General features: G+C 46.6%; 1 protein-coding gene across 4 annotated transcripts in view; it reads left to right on the forward strand.

The window, feature by feature from the left end:
* The first annotated feature begins 286 nt into the window (after positions 1-286).
* DYNC2I1 (dynein 2 intermediate chain 1) overlaps positions 287-14,985 on the forward strand; it is a 59,745-nt gene continuing 45,046 nt past the window's right edge. The window contains exons 1-5 of one of the 4 annotated variants that reach the window (XR_006740957.1): positions 288-438; positions 2,094-2,147; positions 2,899-3,283; positions 6,239-6,330; positions 13,865-14,173. Coding sequence is in view for 3 of the 4 variants with exons in the window: in XM_036428877.2 (XP_036284770.1) it covers positions 424-438; positions 2,094-2,147; positions 2,899-3,283; positions 6,239-6,330; positions 13,865-14,173 (855 nt within the window). In the remaining variant the exon portion in view is untranslated. Of the gene's footprint in view, positions 439-2,093; positions 2,148-2,898; positions 3,284-6,238; positions 6,331-13,864; positions 14,174-14,985 lie in introns of all 4 variants that reach the window. The other 3 variants (XM_036428877.2, XM_045578266.1, XM_045578267.1) reach the window with 3 other exon arrangements.

The following is a 14,985-nucleotide window of genomic DNA, read 5'->3' on the forward strand; positions in this document are numbered from 1 at the left end:
AAGAGCCCTTCCACCGCCGACGGTAAATCTGTGAGTGGCGCTTCCACAGCCTGGACACGCTGCCTTTCCTAGAGCCAGGTCGGGCCTCCGACGGTCCAGGGCCACCAGGCTGCGTGGAGCCGGCTAGCGGCGGCCTGGCTCGTCAGCTCCGCCCCGCCGCCCACGGCGGTCCCCGGCGCCGCGGCACTCGGCTGGGCGCGCCCGGCGCAGGAAGTCCACCAGCGATCGCTCCGCCCTCGGCTGCTCGCGCCTCCACTCGGCCCGGAGTCGGGTCGCGCATGCGCTAGGGGGGCCGCGGAGCATGCCGGGCCAACGGTAGCCGCGGCCGCGCCTCGACGTGCCGGTTGCTAGGAGGCGGCGACGCCCCTCCGGAGGAGAACGCGGCCGCGGGCCTTTCCTCCCGCCGCCTCCCTGCAGGCGGCGATGGAGCCCGGGAAGGTGGGTGCTCTAGGCTCCGGGCGGCTCGCGGGACTCGCTGCGGGGGCCCAGTCTCCGCAGTGTCCGCCCCGGCCGCCCGGGGCTGCCGGACCCGTGACCGCTTAGCCTCCTCTCCCCTCGGCTTCACGCCCACCGACTCTCCGACCTCGGTCTTCCATCCGGTCCCTCTCGTTTTCTTAAGTTATCCTGTAGTGTAAGTTTCCTGCTATTTCTTAGTGGGTTGATTTTTAAGTCCGAAATCCAAACATTGTTATATCATGTAGTCACTGCAGACCTAAGCGTGGCTGGGCCCCTGTCGTTGTTGACATTGGTGATCGCTTTCAAAGGAAAGCTCTCCTTTCCCTTCACTTTGGGACCTCTCTCTCCCTCTCCTCTCCCTCTCCCTCTCCCCTCTCCCTCTCCCTCTCCCTCTCCCTCTCCCTCTCCCTCTCCTCTCCCTCTCCCTCTCCCTCTCCCTCTCCTCTCCCTCTCCTCTCCCTCTCCCTCTCCCTCTCCTCTCCCTCCCCTCTCTCTCTCTCTCCCCCTCCCCCTCCCCCTCCCCTCCCCCTCGCCCCCCCTCCCCCTCCCCCTCCCCCTCCCCTCCCCTCCCCCTCCCCCTCCCCTCCCCCTCCCCCTCCCCCTCCCCCTCCCCCTCCCCCTCCCCCTCCCCCTCTCGGTGTGTGTATATGGGGGTGTTTCTCCCTTTCTACTTTCTCCATCCTCTCTTTCTAAAACTCTCAGTCTCTTGGTAAGGGTTGGACTGGCAGCTTGTATTTTCCATCTCTCTGCCTTTTTAAAAATACAGACATGTTGATATATTAGGGGGATTTCTCCAACTTTATCGTTAACTTTATTACATTTTTTACTTTGTTACATTTAATATTAAGAATTCTTGTTCTCATATTGCTCCTTTTGGACTATGTTTTAATTTGTGCTTAAAAGATTTTTAATATCTTCCAGAGGATATAACTCTTATGCCTTTAAAAAAAGGAAATAAATACTTCTGTTCATTTTCTTGTGCCATTTTCTCTATTTGTTTGTCTTGATTCTTCTCTCTCTCTCTTTAAAATCCTCACTGAGGATATGGTTTTATTGAATTTAGAGAAAGAGGAAGGGAGAGAGAGAGAGAGCATCAATGAAAACATTGATTGGTTGCCATGCCAGGGCCAGGGATGAAACCCGCAGCCTAGGTATGTGCCCTCATGGGGAATCGAACCTGGAAGCTGTTGTGTACAGGACAATACTGTCACCAACTGAGCCCAGCCAGGGTGAATCTTCTCCTGGGTTGGTTTTTCTTGAGTGCCAGATTGACCCTTCCTATTTATGAATGAAGCACCAGCTTGGGCCTGGCACTGAGGCCGCAGAGGGCCCTGGAAAGGGAGGACTGCGCTGCCATGCTTTGCCTGAGCCTTGAGGCAGTATGGACACTCACATTATGAAGCAGCCAAAGAAAAGCATTCTGTAATGATTTATACCGGCAGGTAATTTTAGACTAGGGGATGATTTTTAAAAATCTGTATTTCTGTGACATTTATTCTGGTAGATAGACAGTAAATTCTTGCATATTTAGGACTCATTGCCATTGACTAAAATGGTCTAATGAAAAGCAGCTTAGGAGAGCTTGCAAAATAATTATTTAAACTTGGAAAATTCCAACTTTACACTTTTCTTTTTAGAGAAGAACCAAAGATGAAACATGGACAGCAGATGACCTGCGGAAATACCTTTGGGTGAATATGTTTAGAGTATTTGAGCTGGGGTCTGATTGGACAGTTTTCCTGGTTCTCAGCCCCACGCAACTTTGCTTCCATGTGGCTCATTTCAGGGGTGTTCTCAGCTCGTATGGGGAGTTGCTCTGGGTCTGTGGTGAGAAAGGGGTTTCCTAGCCCAGCCCGAATGTCACCAAATCTGTCTGCTTCTTTCATGGTTCAGCGCCCAGGCTGTGTGTGTACATGTGTGGTGTGCATAGTTTGTTTCTGTCGTGTGGGTGATGTGCACGTATGTGGAGGGAGGCTTGGGGATTGAGGGAGATCGCCTGAGAGTTTTATAAGGAAGGTCCTTGTACTTGAGTAGGACCTGGCTGGGTCTCGGACACTGTGACACAGCTTCAGCACCGTGTTCTCTCTGTTTTTTTCTTCATGAAAATCTAAACTGAAAGAAGCTTGTGCATTCTCAAGGCTCAGCCCAGGCCTCCACAAGCGTTCCTTGTGGGCCATTTAGTCACTGATTTGCATGTTTATTCTGTTATTTCTTTTTTCTTCTTCAGTATCCTGTTCATTTTTTTTCTCATTGAGGTGGAGTTTTAGGTTTGACTTGCTAACAAAGGGGAGTGTGTCTCCCACGCGGCACTGGTCTGCAGGCACAGGAACGCCGGGACACCTCTGTGGCAGTGAGGCTTCTCCTGCCCTGCCTGCTGGTGGGGGAGCAGGACACAGTGTCAGGCTCAGAAACCCTTTTCTTTTTCTTGCTTTGGCTGCACAGTCGGCACTTCCCAGGGAAGATAAGAAACACAAGGAAAAGAAGCTACATAAGGACTTGGAAACGGATGCCCCAGAGTCCAAGGAGCAGAAGCCCAGGGACCCAGACCGGGATGCCAAGCGCAGGGAGAGAGTGGCAGACAGAGACCGCCATGGCTCCAGGGAGCACCCTCGTGGAGACAGAGACAAAGAGAAGCCACGGGAGAAGAGAAAGGACGCCCGGGACCTGGACAGAGAGAAGCTGAGGGACAAGGCCCGAGAGCATGACACAGAGAAGCACCAGAGCCGAGGCAAAGAGCGGGAGCGTGAAGGGGAGCACCGGGTGAGGAGGGAGGAGCCCAAGTCCGCGGCCAGGCTCCACAACTGGCCTGAGCACAGGATGCGGTCAGGTACGTGCCTGGGCTGTGGCCCTCCCAGGGCCAGGCACGTGGGCCAGCCCCTCAGAAGTGCCCACTCCCATGTTATCCTTGCCCTTGGTTTTCGGAGGCTCAGCTTCGTGTTGGGTTGTGCCCATGCTGAACTGTGTGCTTTACAAGATGGTTTTCTTTTCGGTATTTTAAAACTCATTTCAGTGAATGAAAGGAGTAATGATTTTCTATTTGCTAGAGTTTTACTATTGAAACATTCCAGGTTAACTATCTTTGTAAATCTCAATCCACATTGTAGATAAACAAAAGTTATGCTCTTTGGTAAGAGAATTTCTCAGAAGTATCTGTTTTATTTTAAGCAACTAGAGGCCTAGTGCATGAAATTCATGCATGGGGTTGGGGGGCTTCTCTTAGCCAAGCCTGGACCCTCTCCAATCCGGGACACCTTGGGGGATGTCCCGCTGCTGTTTTCGGCCCAATCCCAGGGACATGCCTCTCACAATCCAAGACCACTGGCTCCTAACTGCTCACCTGCCTGATTGCCCCTAACTGTCCCCCCCCACATTGCTGGCCTGGTCACCCCAAACTACCCCCCCTGTGGGCCTAGTTGCCCCAAACTGTCCCCCAGCTGGCCTGGTTGCCCCCTACTGCCCCCCTGCCCGTCTAGTAGCCCTGTGCAGCCTGCTGGTCAGTCATTTGGTTGTTCCTCGATAACCCCCTTGCTGGTCTGGTCGCCCCACAAAGCCTGCTGTTTGATTGTTACTGTGAGGGCGTGGTGACCAGTTTGCATATTACCCTTTTATTAGTATAGGCATTTAACAATTTGTCTGAATATTTAATTTGGTCCTTATCTTTGAAAATGTTGATTCTCTTCATTTTAAGCATAATGACTTTTGTCTTGGCAGATTCAAAAGTGAAAATCTAGTTTTCACTATTGGCGGGAGCTGTGTGTATTGTAACTGGTTGTGTGTGGCTCTGCAGGTCCCTTTGGCCTCTCTCACAGGTGGCAGGGCAGCGGCTGGCTGTAAGTGGTGCCCTCCTCCACTCATCCCAAGGTCGCAGTGACTCTCTTGCAGCTGAGCACTTGGCGGAAATGTCCGCCTAGCGGGGCATTTTTCTGGATGTGCTACCCCAGGGCCCAAAGGTGTGTGCATTGGGCTGGTGCCGCTGAGTCCCAGTAGCTAGGCTGCACCTGCCAGGTTGCCTCCTTAGCAGTTGCCACTGTCATCTCCTTTATTCCATTTTTGTATGTGATTTAAAAAATTTTTTATTTATCTTTATTGTTGAAAGTATTACAGATGGCCCTCTTTTTTTTGTATTTTATTTTATTATTTATTTATTTATTTATTTTTAAATCAATCTTTATTGTTCATATTGTTACAAAGGTTCCTCATTTCTTCCCCCCTCCACCAGGTTTCCACCCCACCCTCCGCCCCTCCCCATCCCCCATTGTCCTCATCCATAGGTGCAGTTTATGTTCAGTCTCTTCCTCCCTCCCTTTCCCCGATAGTAAATCCCTTTTCAGATAGTAAATCAGTTACTTAGCATTTTCTCATATCAATAATACCTCCACATGCCCAATGATACATTTCACACAAAAGACATTTCCAAATAGGTCAACCAGCCTCATCCAGGCCCCACCCAAGGCACTCACAGATCAACACCCCAGCCCTATACTAACTCAACACATCCAGATATAAGCCTTCATCACTTGATTCAGCAGACCCTCAAGTTCCCACAAAAGTTTCCAGCCATGTCTGAGAGGCAGCCGTGGGGCAGGGGCAGGCGAAGAGTGAGCTGTTCTGGGCCTGGCTGTTCCGGGCCTGGCCTCTGTTGCTCTGGTTCGTTCCACAACCAGCTGCTCCGGGTCTGGTCACCGCCGCTCCCAACCTAGTTGCTCTGGACCTGGCTGCTTTTGCTCCGGGCCTGGCCGCACCCGACCCGGCTGCTCCGGGCCTGGCCGCTCCCAGCCTGGTAGCTGCTGCTCCGGGCCTGGCCACACCAGACATGGCTGCTCCGGGCCTGGCTGCTCCCAGCCTGGCAGCCGCTGCTCCGGGCCTGGCCACACCAGACCCGGCTGCTCCAGGTCTAGACGCTCCCAGCCTGGCAGCTGCTGCTCCGGGTCTGGCCGCACCCGACTCGGCTGCTCCGGGCCTGGCCGCTCCCAGCCTGGCAGCCGCTGCTCCGGGCCTGGCCGCACCCGACCCGGCTGCTCCGGGCCTGGCCGCTCCCAGCCTGGCAGCCGCTGCTCCGGGCCTGGCCGCACCAGACCCGGGTGCTCCGGGCCTGGCCGCTCCCAGCCTGGCAGCCGCTGCTCCGGGCCTGGCTGTACCAGACCCGCAGATGGCCCTCTTTTTTCCCCATTGACCCCTTGGAGCCAGCCCCAACACCTCACTCCAGGCTTCCCCGCACTCTTGTCTGTGTTCAGGGGTTATGCACATGGGCATCCAAGGTCTTTGGTTGATCTCTTCCCAGCCACCCACCCAACCCTGCCGTCCTTCTGAGATTCATTTTATTTTAGATTCCAGGACTTTTTATTTTTGAGATTATAGAATGTGGTCTAATAGAAGGCTATGTTTTCATGTGTTAATAAATAATTTTGTAATGCGGTATTTACAGAAAAGACTGCAGCAAGATGTTAGGGGGCCTTTTGGATGTCTGAACTTTGGGAATGTTAAAAGTATGTTTTCTTACCTTTGCTAGTTTGGCTCAGTGGATAGAGCGTCAGCCTATGGATTGAAGGGTTCCAGGTTTGAATCCAGTGACAGGCATGTACCTCTGTTGCAGTCTCAATCCGTGGCCCTTGTTGGGGCATATGCAGGAGGCAGTCAATTGACATCGATGTTTCTCTCTCTGTCTCTCCTTCTCGCTTCCACTCTCTCTAAAAAAAAAAAAAAAAAAAATCAGTGAAAAAATGTTCTCTGGTAAAGATTAACAATAAAAAACAAACAATAAAAGTATGTTTTCTTTTTATAGTAAGTAAAGTAAGAACTGAAGAGAACGAGAGGAGAGATGAGAACTCTGAAAGAGGAGATGAAGAGAGAGAAAGAAGATACCGAGAAAGGAAGGTACGCATACCAGGCCCCAAACACTGCAAGTCAATGGCACGCTGTTGTTAGAGGCATTGGGGAAATTTTGTAACGGAGACTTCGAGGCTTGGGAAGACACCAGGGGTTAAACTCTGCATTAAATCATAATTATGTCCTCATGGTCATTTCTGGAAGAGAACTTGCTGGATCAGGGTAAATGCAGATGTCCCCCATTCGCCTTACATAAAGGCTTTAGTTACTTATGTCCTCAGGGTGCTGTTCCTGTGTCCTCAGCAGACGTGTCCCAGGCGGTGTTCTGACTCAGGAGGATGGGTGCATGGCATTTGTAGGCTTGTGGCAGGTGTGTCCTGCACGCAGATATCTGATACCTGTGGCAAACCCACCTGTTGCATTTGTTCCCTTTCTAGTGGAGTCCTTCTTTAAAAAAAAAAAAATTCTTTTGTTGAAAGTATTACATATGTCCTTCCCCCCCCCCCATAGACCCCTACCAGCCCATTCCCTCCCCCCCACCTCCCTCACTGCCTCACTGTCTGTGTCCATGGGCCATGCGTATATGCATACAATGTCCTTGGCTGATTACCTCCCACTCATCCTCCCCTGCCTTCCCTCAAAAATTCCACACTCTGTTCCAGGCTTCTCTGTTTCTGGATCCATTCTGTTCTTCCCATTTGGATGCCTTTTATTTCTTCTTATATGATCACTATGGCTAGGACTTCCAGTACTATCCTCCTGTCTAATAAAGAGGGAATATTCAAAATGCCTAAACCTGTTTGGCTCAGTGGATAGAGCGTCAGCCTGAGGACTGAAAGGTCCCAGGTTCGATTCTGGTCAAGGGCATGTACCTTGGTTGAGGGGGTTGTGCTCTCATCGATGTTTCTAACTCTCTATCCCTCTCTCTTTCTCTCTGTAAAATATCAATAAAATATATTAAAAAAAAAAAAGACACAAATTGACCATCATGCTGTCACAAAGATGGCGGTGCCCAGTCCCTTCAGTCCTGCCGGATTCCTTTTCAGCCCAGCAGGGGCATGGCAGGCACACAGTTCAGTCGGACCCACCCTCAGCCCCTCAGCCCCCCAGCCCCACTGGGCCAGCCAGAGGGGCAGGTAAGCCTCGGATGACAGCTGCCTAGGATTGCCCAAGGCTCAGGTAACCAGGGCTGGACAAGGCTTGTGCTGTGGCAGCAGCAGAGGTGTGATGGGGGCATTGCCTTCCCCTGATAGCCAGGTCACCTCCTGCCCTTGAGCGCTCCTGGACTGTGAGAGCCTCTAATGTTGAATAAGATTGGAGACCACAGACATTGCTGTCTTGTTCCTGTTCTTAGGGGAAATGGTTTTAGTTTTTACCCATTGAGTATGATGTTGGCTATAGGTTTGCCATCTATGGCCTTTATCATGGTGAGATATGCTTCCTTTCTTCCCACTTTGCTGAGAGTTTTTATCAAAAACGGGTGTTGAATGCTTTTTGTGCATCTATTAATGTGATCATGTGATTTTTGCCTTTCAATTTGTTTATGTGAAGTGTCCCGTTTATTGATTTGTAATTGTTGTACCAGCCTTCCATCCCTCTCAGGACTGTTTTCACTGTGTCCCAGAGATTTTGGGTTGTTGTGTGCTCATTTTCATTGGTTTCTAGGAAGTTTTTTATTTCTTTTTTGATCTTGTTGATAACTCATTTATTGTTTAATAACTTGTTATTTAGCCTCCATGTGTTTGAATGTTTTAGGATGTTTTTACTGTAGTTGATTTCTAATTTCATTCTATTGTGATCTGAGAAGATGCTTGATATAATTTCAATCTTCTTGAACTTGTAGAGACTTGTTTTGTATCCTAACATGTGGTCTATCTTTGTTAATGATCTATGTGTACATGAGAAGAATGTATATCCTGCAGCTTTGGGGTTAAATGTTCTATTAATGTCATTTAAATACATCTAACCCAGTATATCCTTTAGAGCACATGTGTCAAACACAAGGCCCGCGGGCCAAATCCGTCCCGCCAGGCCTTGCAATGTGGCCCGCACCGCGCTGTCATCACTGCACTCCGCTGCGTTTCCATCACAATGACAGTTTATGACTGTTCAGTAAACCATTCGGCCCGCGATTTAGGCTGGATTTTAGATTTTGGCCCCTTCTCTGATTGAGTTCGACACCCCTACTTTAGAGTAACTGTTTGATTGATATATATATATATTTAATGTGGAAGAACTATCCAGTGAAGTCAGTGGGGTGTTAAAGTCCCCTAGTATGACTGTATTGTTGATCTTTCCCTTAAAGTCTTCTAGAAGTTGCTGTGTTTGTTTCTTTTTAATATTTAATGCATAGTATATGTTTACCAGGGTTATATTTAGTGCATATATGTTTACCTATATTGGGTGCGTATATGTTTACCAGGGTTATATTCTCTTGTTGGATTGATCCCTTTGTTGTCTCTTGTAATGGCCTTCATTTTTTTTTCTGTCTTCTTTTTAAAAAAAAATAAATCTTTATTGTTCATATTATTACAAATGTTCCTCATTTCCCCCCCTCCTCCATTGCTCCTCTCCACCAGGTTCCCACCCCACCCTCTGCCCTTTCCCCACCCCCCATTGTCCTCATCCATAGGTGCAGTTTATGTTCAGTCTCTTCCCACATCCCCCTCTCCCCTTTTCTCCGAGAATCGTCAGATCACTCCCCTTCCATACCTCTGATTCTATTATATTCAATAGTTAATATTGTTCATCAGATTTTTTTTTTAATTCCCTTGGTTTTTAGATTCACTTGTTGATAGTTACATATTTGTTGTTCATAATTTTTATCTTTATTTACTTTCTCTTCCAAAAGAACCCCCTTCAGCAATTCATATAATTCTGGTTTGGTGGTGATGAACTCCTTTAGCTTTTTTTTTTTATTATCTGGCCTTCGATTCTGAGTGATAGCTTTGCTGGGTAGATTATTTTTGGCTGTAGATTCTTGCTATTCATAACCTTGAATATTTCTTGCCATTCCCGTCTGGCCTGCATGGTTTCTGTTGAGAAATCAGCTGACAATCGTATAGGTGCTCCTTTATAGGTAACTACCTGCTTTTCTCTTGCTGCTTTTAATATTCTCTCTTTGTCTTTTGCTCTTGGAATTTTAATTATGATTTGTCTTGGTGTGGTCTTCTTTGGATTCCCTTTGTTTGGAGTTCTGTGTGCTTCCTGGACTTGTAAGTCTAATTCTTTCACCAGGTGAAGGAAGTTTTCTGTCACTATTTCTTTTAGTATGTTTTCGATATCTTGCTCTCTCTCATCTTCTGGGACCCCCATAATTCTGATGTTGGTTCACTTGAAGTTGTCCCAGAGGTTTCTTACATTATCTTCAACTTTCTGGATTCTCTTTAATTCTTGCTTCTGCGGAGGAGTATCTTCTGGCTCTTTATGTTCCAAATCTTTGACTTGATTCTTGCGATCTTCCATTCTGTTTTTAGGACTCTGTATAATCTTTTTTATAAATATTTTTTATTTTTATTTTATTTAATTTCTCTGTAAAATATATTTTATTTATTCTTTATTTCTTGTTGATCCCTTATTATTTCTTGTTGATCCCTTTACATATCCTCATAGGTCTCGTTTATTTTATCAGCCTTTTCTAGGAAATTCTTGAAAAACCTTATAAGTGTGGTTTTGAACTCTATATCCAGTCGCTTTTTGTTCTCCATTTCTTTCATTTGTGATCTGTTTCCTTGTCTCGGCATTTTCGCAGCTTCTCTGAGTTGGTAGCCTTAAAAGTCTCTGTGTTCAGCTTGGATGGGGAGGAATTTTGGGGTGGAGCCTACAGCCTTGGCTTCCGTCAGCCCCCCTATGCAGCTCCTGAGTCTCTGTTCCTCAAGGTCCTTCAGTACTCACTACAAGCACCTCTGAGAGAAAGGTGCCCTCGAGTTTCGCCCACTACCAAACAGTCTAGGCTCTCCCTCAATGAGCCTGGAACTGGGGTTCAGTTCAGTTGGAAGTGGGGTTCAGACCAGTCTGGAGCTTTTGTCTCCTTCCCGCCAGGGCAGTCAGCGGCACAGTCAATAGTCCGTTCTCTGCGCGCAATGTGCGCGCCTCCAGGACTTTCTTTCGCTGCTCCCCTGGGTTTCCGCCTTACAGCCCAGCTCCCTCTGTATGAGCCTGGGTCCCCGGGGTCTGGCCTAGAACTGGGGTTCAGTGCAGTCAGAACTGGGGCTCAGCACAGTCCAGAGCTTTTGTCTCCTTCCCGTTAGGGCAATCTAGCAGCAGAGTCAACAGTTCGTCCTCTGCGCACAATGTGTGCGCCTCTGGGGGCTCTGCCTTTTGCCACTCCCCTGGGATTCTGCCTCACAGTCCAGACTCCCTCTGTATGAGCCTGGGTCCCCAGGGTCTGGCCTAGAACCGGGGTTCAGTGCTGTCGGATCTGGGGTTCAGCACTGTCTGGAGCTTTTATCTCCTTCCCGCTAGGGAACGCCAGCCAGGCACTCAGCCTCTCCCTCCTCTCTGCGCGCACAGCGTGTCTCCGTACCTTAGGCTATTACAGCTCCTTTCCTTTTCCTTCTGGTTTTCTCTTTCCTTCTCATTGTAGAATTTCCAGTCAGTCGACTTTCCTGTAGTTCTGGGTAATGTCCGTTTTGTATTTTAGTTGTATTTTATTGAAATTGTTGTGTGAGGCTGTGGTTAGGTGTTTACCTGTGCAGCCATCTTGGATCCTCTCTGATAGCCTTCATTTTAAAGTCTATTTGTTGGATATGATTATTGCTATTTCATCTTTTTTCTTTTTACTTTTCATGTCCCTGGAAAACTTTTTACCACCCCTCACACTCATCTGTGTGTGTCTTTTGTTCTGAGGTGGGTCTCTTGTAGACAGCATATAGTTGAGTCATGTTTTTGTATCCATTCATCTACCCTACATCTTTTGATTAGAGCATTTAATCCATTTACATTTAGGATTATTATTGAGAGTTATTTATTTATAGCCATTTTAATTCTGTATGGCTAGGTTTCTCTCTCTGTTTCTTCTTCTCAACAAACCCTTTGGCATTCCATGTAATGTTGGCTTGGTGGTGATGAACTCCGTTAGCCTTTTTTTTTTTTTTTTTTTTCTCCCCTCTGGGAAGCTCTTTATTTGACCATCTATTTTGAATGATAGCCTTGCTGGATATAGTAATTTGGTCTCAGATCCTTGCTTTCCATTACCTTGAGTACTTACTGCCATTCCCTTCTGGCCTGTAGAGTTTTTGATGACAAATCAGGTGTCACTCTTATGGGAGCTCCTTTGTAGGTAACAGTTTGCTTTTCTCTTGCTGCCTTTAATATTCTCTCTTTGTTTTTAATTTTTGGTATTTTAATTATGATGTGTTTGGGCATTGGCTTGTTTGGCTTCTTCTTGCTTGGGGTTCTCTGTGTTCCCTGAACTTGTGTGACTTTTTCCTTTACCAGGTTAGGGAAGTTTTCTGCCATTATTTCTTCAAACACATTCTACAGCTTTTTCTCTCTATGCCACAGTCTTTCCGCAGGAATCTGGAGAAGGGCTATGCATAGATGAATAGAAAATAGACAAGATTTTTAAATTCAATGGAAAGGATTGAGTTCTTTCATGTCCTTTTAAATTGATGCCAGGCATCAAAGGTATCAGTCTGCAGTAAACTTTCTGGGCCATCAGTTCTTTGAGTCCCTTTCCCAATCACTGTCCAACAGTTTTTTATGAGTTCCTTTCTCAATCATTGTCCCCTGTGATATGACATCAATGATACTCTAGTTCTGGATGGTGGACAAATGGTGAGCAATGGCAATGCAGGTCTGACCTTCTTTGGCTTGGTCCTGAGCAACCTGTGATGATGCACAGCTAATGACTGCTAGCATGGCAAGGCATCTTCATTACCCCCCATCTCTGGACTCTCTCTCTGTCTCATCAGCGTGTTGCTTGGGACTACTGCTGTCTGTGGATGGAGTAGTCTGGATACCTCCTCCTGTGATCCATTGTTGCAGGAATCCATACAGGCTTAGAGTAGTTTTCTGGAAATATATAAGCATATTCTTGATCAAAGGCTATTAAAGGGATCCTTTTTATAAACTAGACTTGGGATCTTTTTATTTTGCCAAACCATTGTCCTTTGGCTTATTCTGACATTATGTGTGTCTTGCTATCAGCATTAGAAGTGAAAAAATTTAAAGTAATTAAGGCTTAATATAGTTTACTTACATGAAATTACTTCACTATCCCCTTTTTTTTTTGTTTTAAATATCAAAGGCTTTTGGAAATTCTATAATGCAGCCTTGATAGCTTTTAATTCAATTCTTTGCACAGAAATATGACTGCTCTGGACTCATTGCATGATAAGCAGTTTTTACTGAGATAAACTATCAGTAAAAAATAGTTAATGCTCCAAGAACAGGTTCCTGCCTAGAATAACTAAGGTCCCCTGAATATTCACTTATTTCATTCTGCCAATTTGAATCAGTCTGAAATAAGGCTTATTTTCTAACTTCATTTGTCCTTGCATGTGGACAGTAAATGACACTAATTAAATTTCTGTTATCAGTTTGGAATATATTTGCATAAACTTTATTTAAGGAGAATTAAGCGCAAATTACTTACTTTTTTTGAGGCCTAATACATTGTATTTCAATTTCAGTTTTTCAGATGTTTGAAGGAAACCTCCCTTTACTTCCTCCAGAGTGATTTCCAGGTTGTACTTAGAAAGCTTCTTCTAAATATAATTTTTCTTCCTTTTAAACCAAGCAACACATTTGGTTGCTTTTTAGTTGCTAGCCAATGCTGCTATGCCTATATTTTAAGTGACTCTCATTTTATTCATGGTGACTTTATTAATGATCAAATTTAATGCTTAAATAATAACCTTCAGTTTACCCTGTAAATATTAGCAGAAGAGATTTTAAAATTTCTCCTTTTTATTAAGCTTAAATTTTACTTTTAAACAGGTTTTTTTTGGCTAGTGCTCATTTGCATACACAGAGGGGTTATAGGAGGTCTTAGGAACTATTTCAGAGGACTGGCAACATGCAAATTTTTACCTTGGCCTTTGTTAAAGCCAATTGCTTATAAACATATTAACTTCTCATATAACTATACACTGACAACATGTCCTGCGTACTAACAGCCTGAGATGGGTTCTGGGGTTCAGTGATGGCAAAACCATGGTGCCCGGTCTTAAACATCCCTGTATGTGAGGTGCAGGGATATGAACAGCCTCAGAGACAGCCTGTGAGACAGCCTACGGAGAGATTGTCACAGGAGCGCCTGCTCTTGAGCAGCCTGGGATGTGCTGGAGTTGGGGGAGGATGACAGATGTGACCAGGGGCATAGAGAAGTCTAGACTGGACAGGGATTTGAGCTTTGTTCCCCATCAGGAGGAGGCGGTGGCTGCTGGGTTGTGCCGCCCGCAGGTGGGTGGCCAGCGACGCCGAGGGCTGTCTTTGTGGAGCGTGTCGGCAGGGAGTGTGGAAGGTCCCTGCAGCAGATGGAGGATTGGTGGTTTGGCCTTCCTCGCCTTTGTCGGAACATGCATGAAAGCGTGTGCGTCTCCTGTGCTCATGCACCTTTCCCCGTGTCCTTTTGTAGTTGCAGTACGGTGACAGCAAGGACAACCCCCTTAATTACTGGCTTTATAAAGAGGAGGGTGAAAGAAGACACAGGAGGCACAAAGAGGCTGATCGAGGAAAGAGGCATCCTGAGAAAAGCAGCACCAGGGAGAAGAGAGAGAAGTACTCCAAAGAAAAAAGCAGCCCGCTCTCCAAAAATGAAGGGGAAAGAAAACACAAAGAGAAAGGACATAAGGAAGGCTTTTCCTTGGAGGACGAGAAGCACCGAGGCAGCGTGGACAGGAAAGAGCGGCCATCGAAAGAGGAGCAGAGGAAAAGGGAGCTCAAGGTGCGTGTGCTGGTGCTGCTGGCCCGGCCATCCCGGGCGCCCTGGAGCAGGAGCACGACTGAGTGTAGCCAGCGGCACTGCTGAGTCATTGCCGCGTCAGACATGGTTCATGTCTGTTCTGTGGTCAGTACAGAGACATTTCTGACCTAGGAGATAGGAAGGCTTTTTCACACTTTTCAGAAATCTGTCGTAAAATTTTGAAATGTAACAGAGAAAGCTGATATTTTATTTATTTATTTATTTACTTAGTCATCACCCGAGGATATTTTTTCCATTGATTATTAGAAGGCATGCAAGGGACAGGGGGAGGGGGAGAGGGAGAAGAGAGAAACATCGAAGGGAGAAAGATATGTTGATTGGTTGCCTCCCTGGCTCCAGGGATTGCACCTGCAATCAGATCCATTCCCTTGACTAGGAATCCAACCGGAGACTGATCTTTGGCCCATGGACCCGCACTCTTAACCACTGAACACCGGCCAGGCCTGTCAGCTGCTTGTCCATGGCCATTTCCACAACCTAATGTGTTTTATCTTAAACCATTTATTAATGTAAGAGAAGATTATTAAAAATTTTTTTCTACAGGTGCATAGATCTGTGAAATAGCCACATTCCATATGTTTGAAAGTTTAATTTTAAGCAGGGAAAGGAACTAGTCCTACTTTTCTAAAAAGAATATGAGATTGATAAGTATAACTTTCTCTTACTGAGCTACTGCACAGTCACTTTTTAATATATCTACTGTTCATCCTGTTTACGTTATTACCTGACTAAAAATACATATGGCATAGCTGCTGCTGTTAAATTTTGAGTCC

This window comes from Pipistrellus kuhlii, unplaced genomic scaffold (assembly GCF_014108245.1).
Source record: "Pipistrellus kuhlii isolate mPipKuh1 unplaced genomic scaffold, mPipKuh1.p scaffold_m20_p_94, whole genome shotgun sequence".
In the NCBI taxonomy this organism is placed as follows: Eukaryota; Metazoa; Chordata; class Mammalia; order Chiroptera; family Vespertilionidae; genus Pipistrellus; species Pipistrellus kuhlii.